The 20,675-nt window shown below is 38.2% G+C and overlaps 1 protein-coding gene across 4 annotated transcripts in view; it reads right to left on the bottom strand.

Moving 5' to 3' along the window:
* Positions 1–20,675, bottom strand: part of LOC150106132 (TNF receptor-associated factor 3-like) — a 285,373-nt gene that overhangs the window by 155,213 nt on the left and 109,485 nt on the right. For all 4 annotated transcript variants that reach the window (XM_090393885.1, XM_090393884.1, XM_090393886.1 and 1 more), the window contains 2 exons: positions 17,367–17,420; positions 12,553–12,594 (listed from right to left, as the gene is read on the bottom strand). In XM_090393885.1, the coding sequence (XP_090250011.1) occupies positions 12,553–12,594; positions 17,367–17,420 (96 nt within the window). The remainder of the gene's footprint in view (positions 1–12,552; positions 12,595–17,366; positions 17,421–20,675) is intronic.

Below are 20,675 nucleotides of genomic sequence, written 5' to 3'. Positions count from 1 at the left end.
CTTGGTTATTGAAGAACACACTAACATTCAGAGATAAAGAGGTTATTATTCCCCTTTATAAGGCTTTGATACTTCCACATTTGGATTACTGTGTTCAAGTCTGGTACCTGGATTCCTTGTAGATGAGGAGGCTGTGGAGAGGGTTCAGAGAAGTGTGACTAAGTTGGTGAGTGATGTAAAAAATGCTCCCTACATTGATAGATTGAGAGTGTGGATTGCCGAGGTTGGTGTTGATAGGCAGAGAAGAGGGGGATATGATAGAAACATTTAAATTACTAAAAGGTTTTTATAAGATTGATGCAGTTGAAATATTTCAGCTGTGTAATAGTGATGGAAGAACAAGAAGTCATCCCTGGAAATTAAGGAAAAGTGTGGTTAACAAGGGTGTGAGAACTAGATTTTTTTCTTGGAGGGTGGTGAATGAGCGGAATGCATTGCCTGACTCAGTTGTAAGTTCTTCGTCTGTAAATGAATTCAAGAAGAGGTGTGATAGATATTGTTTTGATAGTTTGGGTCTCCCGCGATGAGTCTACTAACTTCATGGAGATCCCATAATAATAATATATAGAATTTCAATGCCGATGATTATGACAATGTGAATGTATTCTGAAGGTCAAAAGGCTGATTAAGGTAGGTATCAAATGGATGAATGAGGGGGATTAAAAATGAAATCTGCAAGTAGAAGACATTTTGGAGTCAGCAAAAGATGAATAATGGTAATAATCAGTTTCATGAAGAGTATACAGTGCAAGTGAAGAAAGTGACTCAGTTGGTATGGGCAGCAAAAGTAAAGTACAACTGAAATTGCAGAAATTTGCAAATCAGTCCAAGTAAAACTCTCTGGAGTATTTTCAATATGCATCAAGTAGAAAGAAGAATGGTTATAGCAAGATGATCTTAATGGATGAAATAGGTAGATTCGTAACTGCTGCATAAGAGGCAGTCGAGGTATTCATTGAGCAGTTCATCAGGTTGTTTCATCGTTACTGTGAAATCAGAAGTTCAAATGTAGAGAATGAAATGAGAGAAGACTAAGTGGTGAGCGAGCAAGAGGTATATGATTAGTTAAATAAGCTCAAATCACCATGTTTCTTAAGGGAATATTCCAAGCAGTTAGCATTAGCCTTGACCTACCTGTTTAACAATAGTCTTGTAACAAGTCCCAAAGGAGTGAAAGGAAGGTGATGATAACATTGAGGTTACAGATTATAGGCCAATCTGTATATCTGGAATTGTATTTAAAGTGTTAGTTGATGACAGCAAAATAAGCAAAAAATAATACAATAAAATAAAATAATACAAAAGTGAGTTGATATATTCTTTGCAATTATCAGCATGGGTTTGTCAGGCCAAGTAAAACCTCTTTGGAGTATTTTCAATATGTGGCAAGTAGAAAGAAGAATGATTATCGCAAGATGATGCTAATGGATGAAGTTAGTAGATTGTTGGATGTTGTGTTTTACAAACTTGTTTATTTACTATAACAAGATGACAAAAGTTTTGGAGAAGGGAGATACATATACAATGGTATACTTAGATTTTGCAATGGCTTTTGATAGATTGTCATACAACTTGGTAACTAAACTGGAGCAGATGAAATTAGATTATAGATTAGCGAGTTGAATAAGTATAGCTCTCGAATGGGTATCAGCAAGTTAAGTATAGGATACAGTATCCCACAAGGATCAAAGTGCATACTTTGTGAATACTAGTATTGTACTACAGAGTCTATTTTGCAACCATTGTTATTTGCTTTGTCTATTAATGATATTGGTATAGGTTTAACTGGTTGATTTATGGCTGTTTGCAGATGATGCAAATCTGGGGAAAGTGTTCAGGAATCAAGCAGATGTTGTGGCCTTACAGGAGAACTTGAATATATTCTATGAGTGGGCAACAATATGAGACTGTCAATTCAATGTCACAAGGTGTAAGGGTCTAAAATTTGGTAGGCAACAACAGGATGCAAAGTATGCACTTGGGCGAGGACATTTTGGGGGAAGTTGAGGAAGAGACTGAGAAATGGTTATTATTATTATTATTATTATTATTATTATTATTACGGGCAACTCCAGGGAGTCCTTAGATTCATTGAGGGAGGCCCTAAACATCATGTCTACACAACTATTTGACATTCTCACAGTATCTATCATACCATGCCTTGAACTCACTCACCATCATAGCACCCACAACAAACTCTGGCAGCTTATTCCACTCATTTACCACTCTAAAAGTAAAGAACCCAGCTCAAACACCCCTGTTAACCACATTCTTGCCCAGCTTCTATAGGTGTCCCCTAGTTCTCCCACCACCAGTCCTGATCTCAAAAATATCCTCTGAATTAATCCTATAGAAACCCTTTAGCAATTTGAATGTCTCAATCATATCTCCCCTTTTCCACCTATCAACTAATTTCTGCAACCCACAAATCTTCAACCTGTTCTCATATGGCTTATTCCATAGACCCATTATCATCTTAGTCACTCACCGCTGGATCTTCTCCACCTCCTCCCTATCAAGAAGGAACCTAGGTGACCAAATCTGGGCACAGTAGTCGAGATGAGGTCTTATCAAGGCTCGGTACAGAGGATCAATAACTCGCTTGTCTCTGCTCGTCAAGGTATTTTTCAACAACCAAGTGAGTTGATGAGCTGATTTAGCTACTTTTGCAATGTGCCCCCTAAACTTCATCTCCCTATCCACCAACACTCCCAAGTTCCTGGCCTCATCAATCTCCTGGAATACAATTCCACCAATGTGGTATACTGCTGCTAATCTTTTGACCCCAAAATGCATAACCTTACATTCTGTCACATTAAATTGACATCCAACTCCAATCTATCCAAGACGTCCTGCAAGATTTTGACATCTTCTGCATTCACTATCGCCCTACCCAACTTTGCATCATCAGTGAACAAATGAACTGTTCCTCTTAGATCCTTCCCTATATCTGATGCTATAACCAAATCCAAAACTTTTGTACCTCTTGTTCCTTCTGTTACATGTTGCCTAAGACATTTGTCCCTCAAGAATTCTAGAAATTCCATTCCCCCATTGCTACATGCATCTTCCTCTCTCCAATTTATACTACTGAAGTTAAAATCTCCCATAACAATCATTCTTCTTGCACTTGCCAAACTTAGCTGTCTAAACATCTCCTGGTCCCCATCCTCTGTCCTCCTGGGTCTGTATCAACACCCAACTAAATATCCTGTCTTGCCTACCTCTACCTCACACCATACGCTCTCAAAATCATTGGTCTCACTTCCTTCCAAATTCTCCACTCTTAGAGGACATAGGTCATCACTTATCATAAGCAGCACCCCACCACCACGCTTTCCCCTCCTATCCTGATGAAAAATGCTATATCCAGCGACTTCTATTCCTGTTGTTATATCCCCTTCTGTCAACCACGTCTCAGTGATCGCAATAATTTTTGGCCAGGCTGATGCTATCTGTGCCACCAATTCCTCTCCCTTATTCCGGATACTCCTGGCATTAGTATAAAGCATATAAATGCCATTGTTTCTATACCCAGCATTATCCCTTCTAGACTCCACTGGGCTCAGTGGAGTCTAGAAGGGACATTGTCTGACATTGTCTCCCTTCTCTGAAGTATCCATTCCCACAAGAGGCCACCCCTGCTATCATCCTCCCTGGGACACACTGACTCGTTCAGAACAGCAATCTCTCCAGATGCCTACGTCCTTTCTCATTCAAATGTAAACGGTCTCTCGCATACAACTCCTCTCTTTCCTCAAACGCACTCCAAGCATCCACATATACCAGTCCTCTCTTGTCACACATTCTCGCTATTATGCCATTCAATATCACCGCTCTTCTGCTCAGCTCATCATTATCATACCTAGGCAACATGCACACTATTTTTCCTCTCTCTGTCTTCTTCCGTACAGTCTCAAGCAAAAATCTCATATCTCTCGCTGCCCGACTTACATTACCACTCAAGTCATTCGTTCCTACCATCACAATCATCTCCTCCACCCTTTCACCTCTCTTAATTGCCATAGCCACCCTTTCTATTGTTCCTGCTGGCAAACACTCCTCATGCATCCTATCTTGAGCACCACGGATCATTGAGTCGCCATACATTATACTTCTTACCATTCCCTCGCTCCTATTGTTTCCATTCTCTCCTCTTCTTTCATTCTCATACATCTCTCTTCTACTGTTTCCATTCTCTCCTCTTCTAGCACGCCCATACATCTCTCTCATTCCCTCTCTCCTACTGTTTCCATTTTCTCCACTTCTAGCACTTCCATATCCCTCTCTCATTCTGTCTCTCCTACTACTGCTTCCATCCGCTCGTCTTCTAGCATTCTCATACCTCTCTCTCATTCCATCTCTCCTACCGTTTCCATTCTCTCCTCTTCTAGCACTTCCATATCTCTCTCTCATTCCATCTCTCCTACTGTTTCCATCCTCTCGTCTGCTAGCATTCCCTCTCTTCTACTGTTTCCATTCTCTCCTCTTCTAGCACCCCCATACCTCTCACTCATACTAACTAAATTCTCTCTCTCTCCTACTCTGATTCGCCTTGCGTTTATCTCTTCCATTCTCCTAATCTTATCTTTCATACTTCTGCTCTCATTCACAAGACATTCCACCTCCTCTTTCAACTCATCTATCTCCCTCCGCAGGTCAGTCACTCTTAATCTAAATTCACTCTCCCAAACAAAACCATCTGCTAAACTTCCACAGTCACTCACACCTTCCACACTATCAACTATTATTTTCTCATTCTCTCCTATCATACTACTTGTCTTCCTACATTCATTCCCCGTTCCTGGAGCAACAAAGTCGGATATCGATATATCTAATGTACTTATTTCCTCCAACTGCCTGCATGTTGCGCACATACGCTCTCCACTCTCTTTAACAAGCCACATATGTAATTCCCGAGACACATACATGCCGCAAGTACTGCATGCCAGAAAGTCCCTTATGATATTGCTAATAATTGAGTTCTTACATGGCGGAGGACTTGGCGTTACGCCACTTGCGACTGCTGCTGAATCCACCATCATTCCTTACTGCCGAGTAGCGTAATCTTTAATAATTATTCAATTAATAAATAAGAGGGAAAAAAAGTACAAACATCAGAACATTTAAGTACTAAATATAATTAAATAAAATGAGATATAACTAAATACAGTAACTTAGCTTCGTTTTGTCTTCCACCGTTACGCGTTCGATTCCGACGGTACCAAAATATATTATATCGCGACAGCAACTAACTTCCAAAAAACAACCACTGAAGTACACTCGTATTCAGAGAAACAATTTAGCACTCAAAAACGTAGAAAAACGGGGGAAAAAGCGGACTATTCACCGATTAAAAATCACTTTCTTCTGCACAGCTCAAATTCACCGCCACGTGCTATGGCAACGCTAGCACCACAGGTGAAGAGATGCATGAGGAATATAAGACACAGGCCAGAAGAGTGACTAGTGTGGTAAGGAAAGCGAAACTGGAATATGAGAGGAGATTGGCCCTAAGATCCAAAGAAAATCCTAGGTAATTTTTTAATTTAAATGTTTCTATCATATCCCCTCTTCTCCGCCTATCAACAAATCTCTGCAATCCACGAGCTCTCAATCTATCAATGTAGGGAGCATTTTTTACAACTCACCAACTTGGTCACTCTGCTCTGAACCCTCTCCACAGCCTCCTCATCTCCAAGGAATCCAGGTAACCAGACCTGAGCACAGTAATCCAAATGTGGAAGTATCAATGCTTTATAAAGGGGAATAATAACCTCTTTATCTATGGATTTCAGTGTGTTCCTCAAGAACCAAGTAATCCTATATGCAATCTTGGACACCTTAGCAATGTGTCCTCTGAACTTCATCTCCTGATCTACCAACACCCCTAAGTCCCTAGCCTCATCAATCTCTTGGAGTACCTTTCCATCAATGTAGTACACAGCTGGTAATCTTTTGATCCTAAAACGCATGACTTTACACTTTTCCACATTGAACTGACATCCATTATCTTTTGCCCATTTTACCAGCTTATTTAAATCATCCTGCAAACTTTCAACATCAGCTTGATTTTTTATTGCGCTACCCAACTTTGCATCATCAGCAAACAACTGAATATCTCCCTTTAAGCCATTTCCTATATCATTTTTATACAAATTAGACAACAGTGGCCCAAGCACAGAGCCCTGAGGTACACCACTGGTCACCTGCCTCAAATGCAGTTTGAAAAGCCTTGTGAATGGGAGGAAGAGAGGTGATTGGTTGAAACATTTAAATTGATGAATGCCTTTGACTAGGCTGTTTAATTTAAATCTCAGCTCTGGCAAAGTCTTAAGAGAGCAGAAGGAGGACAAAATAATTCCTTTGCATAATGGAGGATCAAAGATGGTTGCAAATTATAGCCCAATCGGTTTTTCAGAACTGGTGGTAAAAACACTGGAAAAGTTGGTCTAAAATAACAAATGATACTCTATGAGGGACAGCATGGCTTTGTGAAGGGTAGGTCATTCCTTAGTAATGTATTAACTTTTTTATAATAGGATCACAGCTGAGTTGGATAAAGGAAATGGCTACATAATGATACCGCTGGATGATAATGCTTGCAAAGGTGTTTGACACATGAAACTCTATTACACAAACTGCAACAAATGGATATGAAACTGGTGATACAGATAACTGTTAATTTTAAGGAAATACAACGTATTCTATTATATTAATTAAATAACTTTAATTAACACTACCAATATTTTGGTAATGTCACATTACCGTGTTCGGGGAACATAAAAATGATTGAAATGTGCACGCAGGCTCTAACACTGAACAAATATGGCTGAAGACAACAACTGAAGTCAGTCCTAGAGTCCTAAATGGTGCCACCTAGTGGACCAAATTGGGTATTAATCTTGGCTGTTGGGCTGATGTTCTAAGAATGCAAGCCTTCCATACTTGGGGCAGTCTCATGCATTCAAATTTATTGAGGTTTGGGGAGTTTCTTAAAGCTGAGGCTGATTCTGAGAATATTCTCTGATATTTAAACTTGCTGCAGTGTAGTAAGGAGGGTTTGTCCAAAGCATGGTCAGCAAGTCCTGAGTGGCTCTAATGGTGGAAACAGATAAAATCCTTATGTTCAGACATCCTGATATTAGCTGTCCTGCCTATTTGGCCATAGTAAGACAGTTATCTACAAGAATAGTGATACAGATAAAAGGGTGACTCATGGACAGATACCAAAAAAGTGGTATATGAGGGGAGCAGAATCCAAGAAAAGGCAGGTAACTAGTAGTGTGCAGCAAGGCTCTGTACTTGGATCTCTGCTGTTTAATTTGTACAGAAATAATGGAGAAAATAATTGAAGTCCTAAGAAGGGAGATATTCAGTTGTTTGCTGATGATACACAGTTGGGTATGGTAATAGTTAATAAAGGTGATGTAGAGAGATAGTAGAATGATTTGAATAGGCTGACAGTATGGGCAAACATTGTGGATATCGATTTAATGTGGAAAAGTGTATTATTTGTTTTGGGATATAAAGATCACAAGCTGTGTACTGAATTGAGAGAACTGTACTCCAGGAAATTGATGAAGACAGGGATTTGGAGGTAGTAGTAGTAGTAAATAGAGAGTTGAAGTTTAGAGGGTGCATTGCTAAAGTAGCCAGGGTAACATAATTACTTGGTTACTGAAGAACACAATGACAAGCAGAGATAAGGGAGTTATCATTCATCTTGATAAAGCCTTGATACAAACACATCTGGATTATGTGCTCAGGTCTGGTCGCCTGGATTCTTGGGGATCAGGAGGTGGAGGAAAGGATCCAGATTTGAGCAACCAAGATGATGAGTTGTCTGTGGAATTATTATTATTATTATTATTCAGGCCTCTATGGAATCAAAAGACTCATCGTGGGAGGTCCTTCCTAAGAAACACAAAGTCTATCAAGACTCATCGAGGAGAGGTCCCCCCCGCCTAAGAAACACAAAGTCTATCATACTACTCCTTAAATTCATTGACCGTTCTCGCTCTCACCGCTCCATCAGGCAATACATTCCATGGTTCAACCATCCTCCATGCAAAGAAACCACTCCTCACCCTCTTGCTCACAGTTTCCTTTCGTAACTTCCAGGGATGGCCTATTGTCATCACTCCTTTCTGCTGTTCAATCAAGCAAAAGAACTCCCCAGTGTCATCCCTGTAACCACCTCTCAACAGTTTAAAAGTCTCAATCATATCACCTCTCCTTCTTCTATCCACAAACCTCTGCAGTCCACATTCCCTCAGCCAATCCTCATAACTATCATTGTACAATCCTGAAACCATCTTTGTTATCTGCCTTTGTACCCTTTCCACAGTTAATTTTCCCCTTCAAATCCTGGGGACCAAATCTGAGAACAATAGTCCAAGTGTGGTCTGATCAGGGTCTTATACAATCGAACGATAACTGTTTTATCTCTGCAGGTCAGTGTCCTTCTCATTATTGCAACTTTGCAATATGTCCCCTAAATTTCAGGTGTCTATCAATCATCAACCCCAGATCTCTTGTCTCCCCTACTTCCTCCAATATAACTCCTCCCATAGAGTATGCATAGAATGTTCTATGCATACTCTATATATAGAAACATTTAAGTTACTTAAAAGATTTTATAGGATTGATGCATGGGAAATATTTTGACACTTTGCTCAATGGAGCGGAACTCAGCTATCATCCCTGGAAGTTAGGTAGAAGTGGTTAGCAAGGATAAGTGAGATTATATTTCAGCAAGATACAGAGGGTAAATGTTGTGGTGGTGGTAGTGGAGTGTTACTCATGATAAGAGATGCATTTGCTCTCTTATAGGGTGGAGAATCTAAGCGGAAATAACACTAATGGATTTGAGAGTATATGGTGTGAGATGAATGTTTATAGGATGAGATATTTATTTATATTTATTATATTATATATTTATATTTTATAATATATTTATTTTTAATAATAATTTATATTTTATTATATTTATATATTTATTTATATTTATTTTTTATATTATATTTATATTTATTTAGATACTTATAGATCAAGATATAGGACAAGACAAGGATGATACGCAAAATTTTTTATGCTGGCCTGTTTGGCCGAGTGGTTAGCATATTCCCTCTCCAGCCAGAAGGCTGCTGGTTCGAATTCCACCATGGGCATGAATATTTGCGATTGTCTGTGAAAATACTAGTGGTGGTGGTGGTGGTGGTGGTCGGCGGTAGATGATGATGGCAGTAGCGGTGGAGACAGAGAGTTGTAAAGTACATGCCTCCCTCGATGAATCTTTGGACTCCCTGGAGGTGTCATGTACTAATAATAATATTTAGTAGGATGTGGCTATAGATCAGCGAATATAGATAGTGATGAGCAGTAAATGCTCAGGCAAATTAATTTGGCAAGCACAAAGCAAGCAATCATTTTAGTGATTGCTTGCTTCAGCAACTATAGTTATATAAACATGGCAGAGGGGATAGCATGCAGTAATAAGGGAACTGAATTTTTGGATTTATTGAGGAACAACTATCTTAGGTAGCATGTGCTGGAGGAAACACTAGGATCAAGAGTTCTGGATTTGATCATAGAATCAGAGGATCTGATTGTGAATGAGAACACATACTTGCTCTCCATTGTTGAGAGTGACCCTGTAGTCCTGACTTGGAGGATGAATACGAATGGAGAGGTATCAAAACAGAAGGAAGTTATGTGAAATTGTAAGCCTGGAACTATCATAGACTTAGAAACCAGCTTGCAGCAGTACAATGGATGAAAGAATTTAAAGCAAGAGGGGTCATCAGTGCATGGGAGATACTTAAGAAAAAATCGTTGAGAGCAATGACAGATTGTGTATCTCGAGTGAAGAAGATAAAGCAATTTGGAGTTAAATGGCTGACAAAAGGAATAAAAGGGGAATTGCAGAAGGAAAATAGATTATGGAAGGCATATAAAGAGAGAGGTGGAGAACAGTCACCTGAGTAACCAGCCTGAGGCTCAGACTATGAAAGTGAATTGTAAGAAAAGAAAAATTAGATGAGAGGAATCTGGCACTGTAATTCTTGCTGAGCAGAGTTGGGAATTGGGGGACCAAAGCAGACAACATAGTTCAGCTATTTAATGATCACTTTATTAGTGTTCCATCCTTGTACTATAGCCTTTATTTATAAAAGGATAATGAGTGGTGAAGTGTTAAAAGTGAATGAAGAGGATGTATTCTAAATACTTAGTACACTAAATGTCAATAAGGCAGGAGTACATGTGACATACTTAAAACATAGTGATTTCGTTTTAGTCAAATTATGGAGACTACAACCATGTTAGGGATAGTTACTTCAATTTCCTGACATTTTGGCCTTTTTATTAAGGTCATCATCTGGAGCATACACATATACATATACAAAGACAAGCTAAATTATGTTTCTAACAGTAAGCCAAAGTGACAATTCAATTTCATTTCATTTCATATGGTGATTCAACGGCCACGAGCCTCTTTTATGGGGAGGTACAGCACTACTTCAATCCCCCCAATTTTTATCCCGGCTCAGGACCAGCATAGCTGAGAATTCAGACCTATGGCTGGAGGGATTGTCTTAAGTATTCCTGACTATATCCATGTGTGTTCACAGGGCCGGTTTGCCTGCTTGCGGGATGAAAAACCTCAGATAAACTAGGGGTGTTTCCTGCTTTCCATTCCCAAGACAAGCTAACTTGGCTATGGCTGAGGAAGATCCTTAAGCTCCTCACGTCATCGACGGGAATCGAACCTAGGACGCTCCTTACCCAGGCATATGGTTGCGAAGAGCATAGCCACTCTACCCGTGCAGATAAAGTGACAATGATTTGATCAATTGTTATTCTGCTGGCCTGACCTCTAGTGCAAAAAAAAAAAAAAAAAAAAAAAACATCAAAACCATATTCTATTTATAACTTGACACATGACACTATTTATTAATGATGCCTAGTTTTTGTGTTGGGTGGTGGTAGGAGTTTATGTGTATATATTGGCCAGTGGAAAGCAATTAAAATAATACCATTGCATAAGGATAGTGGTAGAATTTAGGTATCAAACTATAGGCCTGTTTATATTTCTTCTGTAGTTGTTAAGATTTTGGAGAAATTGGGAACTTATATGCAGAATTTGGAAAATGAGGCTAATATTATATTTATGCAGGCTAGCATGGATTTGTTAAAGGGCATTCTTGTTTAATCATCTGGTTACTGTTTACAATAGAGAAACAAGAGCAGTGGATGAAGATAAGGCATATTCTGTCATTTTTTGGATTTTTCCAAGGCATTTCACAAAGAATGACATGAAAATTATTATTATTATTATTCGTGACACCTCCAAGGAGTCCGAAGGCTCATCGCAGGAGGACACCCACTATACAACTGTTACCACCACTACACCAAACTTCTACTACTAATCATCTCCATCAACACCATCTACTGCCCACCATAACTAGTATTTTTCGTCTGTAAATTGCATGTGTTCTGAAGGGCTGATTTGTCTGTATGTAGGATGAAAAACCCGAGTTTCCGGGAGAAAAAACCCTCCTACCTCTGTATGAGATCGGCTAACTCACCTTTGATTAAAAAAGTCCACATAAAGAATCCTCCCATCATGACAAGGATCAAATTTAGGCCTATTCCAATCGAAGGGCGCAATGTACCGTAGTTCTTCCAATTGTGTTACAGGGTGATTTTTAAGTTGTATCATATGGGTTTGAATATCAGATTAGTGGATTAGAATGGTGATTGGCTCTCTAACATATATGTCAGAGAGCCAGTCTAAAAGTCTTATCTAAAAGGATGTGTAAAACAATATTTTTGTTATTATAGTGCTAATATTGATAAAATTGCAGTATAATATTGCAGATATTTTTATTTGAAAAAATTCGCGATTTAACCCTTTAGCCCCTATTAGTCTGTTAAATCGAAGGTTTACTGTATATATATATATATATATATATATATATGTATGTATATATAAAATAACATAGTAACTCATTTTTGGTTTGTAATCAAGACATCTCTTGGTAATGTCTTATTATCTGAAGTCAGTATCTTCTCTTTACTATGCTTTATCTTGTTTTGCTCAAACTAAATCGATCTCCATGTTTTCCAGGTAATCTGATCCCTCTTCACACTGACTATACTCACACATGCATCTGCCTGTCCATCACTACCACTTCTGGTGTGTTTGTTCTTTGTGTGATGTATCCTTCTCTCTATTTATATATATATATTTTTTTTTTTTCATATATGGATTTGACACAGTTTTTACTGACCTCATAATCTATTTAAAATTCCATATGTAAAAGATATAAAGAACGAAAATTATAGCGATCTGTTGATTTAATTTTAATGTGAAACTGCTGTATTATTAAATCATTACCACAAAATGTTAATGTGAGATTTTATTCTTGATTTTCAGAAAAGCATATAACAACAATGTTACTAAAAACATTTTAATATAACAAAAAGGTAATAAAAAATGAATTAATAACAAATGCTATCATTAACTGATGAGATGAGTTTACTTACTTCAATTTCTCTCTCTAATTTGCACTTTTCTTTCCTTGAATCCTGGAAAAATAAACCTGTTGGTCAACTTTTCTAATTCTTTTTAATCATTTTAATTAGTCTGTTAACTAAAGATATTGTACTTGGAATATTAGATGATTAGCTGTTTACAGATGATGTGAACATTACTTTTTTCTGTAAGAAATATAGTATGGTTGAAAGTAACCTAGCAAATGATGGCGATGCTGCATTGCATTTGTTGATCGAATGCTCCTGGTTGATCCTGCCAGTAGTCATATGCTTGTCTCAAAGATTAAGCCATACATCTCTAAGTACATGCCTAAGTAAGGTGAAACAGTGAATGGTTCATTAAATCAGTTATGGTTCCTTAGATTGTACTTTTTACTTGGATAACTGTGGTAATTCTAGAGCTAATTCATGCAGCAGAGCTCCGAATTCCGAGGATGAGCACTTTTATTAGACCAAGACCAATCAGGCTTCTGTCTGAAACTCCTGGTGACCCTGGATAACTTTGAGCAGATCGCACAGTCTCGTACCTGTGATGCATCTTTGAAGTGTCTGCCTTATCAACTGTTGATGTAGGTTATGTGCCTCCCATGGTCGTAACAGGGAATCAGGGTTCAACTCCAGAGAGGGAGCCTGAGAAATGGCTACCACATCCAAGGAAGGCAGCAGGCCTGCAAATTACCTACTCCCGGCACAGGGAGGTAGTGACAAAAAAATAACAATACAGCACTCTATTGAAGCATCGTAATTGGAATGAGAACACTCTAAATCCTTTAATGAGGATCTATTGGAGGGCAAGTCTGGTGCCAGCAGCCATGGTAATTCCAGCTCCAATAGCGTATATTAAAGTTGTTGTGGTTAAAAAACTTGTGGTTGGATCTCAGTTCCAGACGGGTGGTCCACTGCCCGGTGGTTACTGCCCAGCCTGAACAATCTCACTGGTTTTCCTTGATTCTCTTCACTGAATGTCTTGGGTGGCTGACACATTTGCTTTGCCGGCCTGGTTGGCCGAGTGGTTAGCTTATCCGCTCTCCAGCCAAAAGGCTGCGGGTTCAAATCCTGCTGTGGGCATGGATGTTTGTGATTGTCTGTGAAAATACTTGTGGTGGTGGTTGGCGGTAGATGGCATTGGTGCAGGTTAATGAAGGAAGTTGCGGTTGGTGGAGATGTAGAGTTGTAGAGCAGGTGCCCTCCCTCGATGAGTCTTTGGACTCCCTGCTGGTGCTATGTAATAATGATAATAATAATAATAATAATAATAATAATAAAAAGTAACCAAAGATTCCCTGGAAACATTAGTAATGGCAGCAATGAAAGTAGAATGGAAATATATAAACAAGAGTTGGTGAAAAAGAAGAATGAAATGAAGCATAGGGAGACTGAAAAATGTGAAAATATATATATAAAGAATCAATTGGATTTAGTGTTTCAGACAGAGACATTGCAGAGGAATTCAGCCATTAAGAGTGTAGTAAATAAGAAAATGTATAAAATTTATTTTCCAGGTGGCACAATGAGATGTATAGCTAAGTCTTTAATGGAAAAAATTCCAGGTATTCTATGAAATATGTCATCCACATTAATCTAGTAATTGCCATTTACCAACTTATATGTCTCTATCATGAGACATATAAGTTGGTAAATGGTCCCCCCCCCTCCTCCTTCTATACATTAGACTCTGCAATTTGCATTCTCTAAATTTGCTTAATCTCAGGTAGTATGGTCACTTAAATAGAATGGGTGAGGAAAGATTAGCAAAACAAGTGTTCTCTGCAAGGTTGGCAGGAAAACAACCCAGAGGAAGACCAAGATATAGGTGGATTGATACTGCACAAAGTGCCTTAGACAATTGAAATATAAGATCTGATAATGTTTTAGTCTTGGCAAATAACAGACTGATTTGGAGGAAAATTGTAGATAGGGAGTTAGTAATGATGTAAATTTTTCATGTAGTACTATCATATCCTGTACACCCCTTGTGGGTACATGGCAGGAATTTGATGATGATGATGAAATTTGCCCTCATATTCCACATGCCAGAGACCTGAAACCGACTTAGTCAATTGTCACTGAACCCATTCCAACAACTTATCATCCTCTTGAAAACCAGGCAACCAAATATGTGCACAATAATCCATATACAGCCTGATCAAATCCTAGTACAATGGAATTATTATTATTAAACCTTCCATGGTGTCGACAGACTCATGATGGGAGGTTCATACAACTGACAACATATTTATCATGTAGAATTTTAAAATCCTTAACACTCCTTGCATTAACACATTCTGGTAATGCATTCCATTCACTGACAATTCTCCATGTAAAATATCTACTCCTCACACTCTTCTTCACCACACTTTTACATAACTTCCGGAAATGACTTCTGTTCTTCCCCTCTCACCTTCTACCCGTTTTATAATCCCCTCTGGATTAATCTGATAAAATCCTCTCATTAACTTAAACGTCTCTATCATATCACATCTCTTCCTCCTATCCACCAAACTCTGCAATCCACATTTCTTAAACCCCTCTCCATAGCCAGCTTTTCCAAAGTCATGATATTGTCTTAGTATCTCACTCCTGGACCCTCTTCAGTGTCTCCACATCACATTGAAAAGTGACCAGATCTGAGCACAATAGTCCAAGTGTGGTCTGACCAGTGCCTTATACAGTGGCACAACCACTTCCTTATCCTTGCATGTTAGAGTACTTCTTATCATAGCAGCACTGCGATGTGCAACATTTGCACCACTAGCAATATGCCCTCTAAATTCCAGTCTACTGTCAACGATCCTTCTACATGTTGGTGTTCTCCACATCACTGCCATAATCTGCTGTTTGTCCTCACAATTTTAACAAAATGTCCCCAAAATTTCAAGTCCCTATCCACCATCATCCCTCAGAATTTTCATCTCCTCCACCACCTCTAAAATATTCTCAGCATACTCTGCATCCCATCTTGGCTTCCCAAATTTTAAAACATTACACTTTGCAAAGTTGTAGAGAGTTATGAGAAGTAGAGCAGATATTGTAACCTTACAAGAGGGCTTGATATTTCCACGCATTCAGCCATCAGACAGTTTATTCAAGCCCTCTTGTAAGGTTACAATATCTGCTCTACTTCTCATAACTCTCTACAACTTTGCATCATCTGGAAGCAACTGTATATCACTATTTAAATCCTTTTCAATGTCATTTATATACAAATTAAACAAAAATGGCTCCAAAACAGACCTCTGTGGCACACCAGGAGGAGTGGTTTCTTTGCATGGAGCGTGATTGAACCATGGAATGCATTGCCTGATGGAGTGGTGAGAGCAAGAACGGTCAATGAGTTTAAGGAGTGGTATGATAGACTTTGTGTTTCTTAGGGGGGGGGGGGCTCCCCTCGATGAGTCTTGATAGACTTTGTGTTTCTTAGGAAGGACCTCCCATGATGAGTCTTTTGACTCCATGGAGGCCTGAATAATAATAATAATAATAATAATAATAATCAATAGTGACTTTCCCCTTCCAGGATATCACTCTCCCATACACAACCTGTTGATATTTATCAGAAAGCCATTCTCCAATGCAATGCAGTAATCTACCAATCCAATCAACTGAAGGCCTTTGCAAAATCTAAATATAACACATTATGTATTGTATATACATTACTCTTGTCCAGTGTATTTGTGTATTTATCACCTTGTTATAATAAGTAAACAGATTGCTTACTTATTATTTCCTTTAGCAAAACTATTCTGTCCAACAAAGTGAATTCTGCTGCTGTAGGCCCAGTTCTCACCTTGCCCACAACTTCAGACAAGCAGATTGGCCTATAATTCGAAGCCTTAATCTTATCACCCCTGCATGAAGCAGAATAATTTTTTCCACTTTCCACTTCTTTGGAACTTGAGCCAATCTAAGACTCATTATGAAAAGATAAATTAAAGCTATTGTTTACTCCCTGGAACATTCCCTCAAGACACACAGTGGTATACAATCAAATCCCATGGTCTTGTTGACATAAAGTTTATTCATTTCCTCATGTACCTCCTACTTACTCACATCAGTGGTTCCTCCCCAATTCCCACTGCTCTCAAGTTCTGCATTATGTTACAGTCATAAGGATAGAATTGTATAGTCATAAGGATTGCTAACTGCTGCTCATACTGCACTTTTGATGCCCTTACTAAGCAAGTCACCTTCCTTGCTTGCTCTTTGTATTCCTCATGTGACTGAATTTGGAATTTTATCATAATTATGAGCTCTGCAATTCAAGATGAAAAAAATGAGTAAATTATGTGAGGTATGTGAATATTATCCATTTAAGGTTAAGAAACTATGGTAAATTGGTATCATGAGGAGAGGGTGAGGGACACAGAATATCTAGAAACTTATTCTAGAGACTAAATATGAACATTTATTTAAGCACTTTTAGGCTTGCACATTGACATGGCCTTCATTAGGCTTGGCCATATTGCCTGTCCTCCTCCAATCCAAAAACTCAGATAACAACACTTCCTCAAACTATACTCAAATGCAATAGCCAACAGACCCAATAGAAATTCTGTCTTGCCTATGGACCTTTCTCTAGCATTTTCACATCTAGCTATGCAGGAGACTTGATCAGTGGATTATACAATAGTAAAATCACATTCTGATCAAATTTGTCAGCATTTTTCTCAAAATCCTTCAGTTTTATCTTCCTGCTTGACTTTCTAACTGCTGATAATTGCCATCTAAAATTAAGTACTACAGAGTATGTAATGACTTAAATTATGTTTAATATTTAAAGTACTGAAAGAAAAATAGTGTGTTACCTCTTCTATCTTCATACATTTAGTACATGGTGAAGCTCTTTTAATTTTGATCTCCTGAATAAAGAACAATACATATTTTGAAAATAACTGAAAATTAATAAAAAAGAAATTCTGTTATGCTGCAATATAAATTTATGTATTAGAGTTAGGATATAAGAATATTATTAACTTGATACTTCAATGGATTATCACAACACAATATACAGTAACCATCAATTATTAGACTGCATCAGAAAATCAATTTACCTGTGCTGCAATATACAGTTATGTACTAGAGTTAGGCATGATGAGATTTCCAGTGGCATATTATACTGGTGAAATAATGCTGCAAGAAACTGATGAGGGTGGATAGGAAACTGAAGTTCAAAGGTTGCATTGCAAAAATTGCAAATACAACTAAGAGGATAATTGCAATATTGAAGCAAACATTGACATGTGAGGATAAGGAAGTAATTTTTGCTTCTTTGAAATGAAAGACTCCATGCAGATTGATTTCCTCGGTTCACAAAGGATAAAGAAACTGTGTAAAGACTGCAAAGAAGAGTAACAAAGATGATATCGGGATTATAGAATATACATACGAGGACAGATTGAGAGCATGTGAACTGTAGACAGTGGTAAATAGGAGAAAATGGGGTGATATAATAGTGGTTTATAAACTTCTGAAAGGGTGTTATAGGTTATCAACCGATAAAATATTTTTTGTTATATGGAAGATGGAGAGAGGATACATGCGGAAGTTAAGTTTGTGTGCAATTAAGAAAGGGATGAGAACTAGATTTTTCTCTCTTAGAGCAGTAAGTGAGTTGAATGCATTTCCTGTTAAAGTAATGAGTGTATCCAGTGTGAATGACTTTAAAAGAGGGTATGACAGCTGGTGTGTGGTTGATCTGCAACCTCTAGTGATGAATCTCTGACTCCCTGGAGGTCTAGGATAACAACAGCAACAACAACAATAATAATAATAATGACACCAGAACATTATTACTTTGATGCTTTAAGATTATTACAATACAATATACAATAAGCCCTCAAATCAGACTGCATCAGGAAATCAATTAACTGATAGAACACTCACACACACACAGACACACACACATAGCTACATAGTCTAAAGTTAAGTATAATATCTGTTGGATAGGGTTTGTTAAATGAATGCATAGCACTATGTTACAGTACAGTAACAGAAATTTGTTGAGAAATTAAACCAATTCAAGAGTTGGTTAACCGAAGGTCGAAAAATGGATAATTGAGTGACTACTTTATCTAATATTTTGCCTCCAAGTACCAAGGCATTCTTAAGAACAATCACAGTATGATTATAAGGAAAAAACTGACTACAGGTTGGCTCTGACTGCACTCTGCATATGACAGTGTTCTATCAGTTAGAGCAGTGCTACACATGGCATACAGAGAAGTCTATTCGTTTTAGTAAATATTTTTAGTAGTTATTTTAGTAATAATCATTGGTAGTATTTTACTTAACTTTAGACTATGTAGCTATGTGTGTGTGTCTGTGTGTGTGTGTGAGTGTTCTATCAGTTAGAGCAGTGTTACACACACAGTAACAGAATAACTAATATTTACTAAAACGAATAGACTTCTCTGTATGCCATTCGTTTTAGTAAATATTAGTTATTTTAGTAATAATCATTGGTAGCATTTTACTTAACTTTAGACTATGTAGCTGTGTGTTTGTGTGCATGCATGCATGCGTGCTTGTGTGTGTGTGTGTGAGAGAGAGAGAGAGAGTGAGTGAGTGAGTGAGATAATTTTATTATGCAATTTGTTTAAAAATCATTTTCCGCTCTACAGCCAAAAGGCTGCGGATTCGAATCCTAGCATAGATGTTTGTGATAGTCTGTGGAAAAACTAGTGGTAGTGGTCAGTTGTAGATGATGCAGGGGTAGTTGGTGGATGTTGGTGAATGAGTGGCGGAGATAGAGTTGTAGAGCAGGTGACCTCCCTCGAGTTTTTGGACTCACTTTAGGTGTCTAATAATAATAATAATTTTACAAGACATTGATGCATACAGGAAAATGGGATAAGGAGTCCACATTGAGTTTAAGTGGGATTTCATGTTGTATAGCATGTTCAATGTACTCACTGCTAATAGTGAATGTTTATGGTATGAAAACAAGAATAGAATGAAAGAGTATGTTGGAAATGTTTCATGGATGAGTGCAAGAAATGTGAGTCATGTCAAAAGTGAGAGTAAAGCAACTCATTTTCATTATTGTTATTATTATTTCGGCCTCCAAGGAGTCAAAAGATTCATCTCAGGAGGTCCTTCCTAGGAAACACAAAGTCCATCATACCACTCCTTAAACTCATTGACCATTCTCGCTCTCACCACTCTATCAGGCAATGAATTCCATAGTTCAACCATGCACCATGCAAAGAAACCACTCTTCACTCTCTTGCTCACAGTTTCCTTTTGTAACTTCCAGGGTTGACCTCTTGTCATCACTCCTTCCCGCTGTTCAACCAAGCGAAAGAACTCCCCAGTGTCAACCCTGTAACCACCTCTCAACAGTTTAAAAGTCGCAATCATATTACCTCTCTTTTCTTCTATCCACCAAACTCTGTAGTTCACATTCCCTCAGCTGATCCTCATAACTAACATTGTACAGTCCTGAAACCATCTTTGTTATCTGCCTTTGTACCCTTTCCAGTTACTTTATCCCCTTCAATTCCTGGGGACCAAATCTGAGAACAGTAGTCTAAGTGTGGTCTGATCAGGATCTTATATAATGGAATGATAACTCTTTTATCTCTGCAGGTCAGTGTCATTCTCATTATTGGAGCAATCCTCTGTGTTACCTTCACCAACTTTGCAATATGACCCCTGAATTTCAGGTTTCCATCAATTATCAACCCCACATCTCTTGTCTCCTCTACTTCCTCCAGTATAGCTCCTCCAATAGAGTATGCAGCATCCCATTGATGTATCCCAAACCTCAAGACCTTCCATTTTGCTGCATTATATCGATTCCCCCATTCATTTGCCCACCTGTCTAGCTTATTCAAATCCTCTTGCAGGACATGATGTAATGCAGGATAGTAAAAGTGTTGTAGGGAGTGAAGGATAGCAGATGAAATATGAATGAGACTATGAAAGAAATGGCTGCGGGTAATGTGGATGATAAGATGACAGTGAGGACAAAAATAGCATGCTTACATGAAGTCTTAAAGAAACATGATTTCACTTGTCAATAACTTATTTTTCACAGTATTAAAAACACCACAAAATTTTATCAAGCAGATGTTTTATCAACTGCTAATATTTCGCTGATTTTCAACTCAGCA

Source organism: Typopeltis vanoorti, chromosome 6, assembly GCF_054136105.1.
Source record: "Typopeltis vanoorti isolate ZY-2024b chromosome 6, IOZ_Tvanoo_1.0, whole genome shotgun sequence".
Taxonomy (NCBI): Eukaryota; Metazoa; Arthropoda; class Arachnida; order Uropygi; family Thelyphonidae; genus Typopeltis; species Typopeltis vanoorti.
Note: the sequence above shows the minus strand (reverse complement) of the source record. Positions and strands in the feature narration are given on the sequence as shown.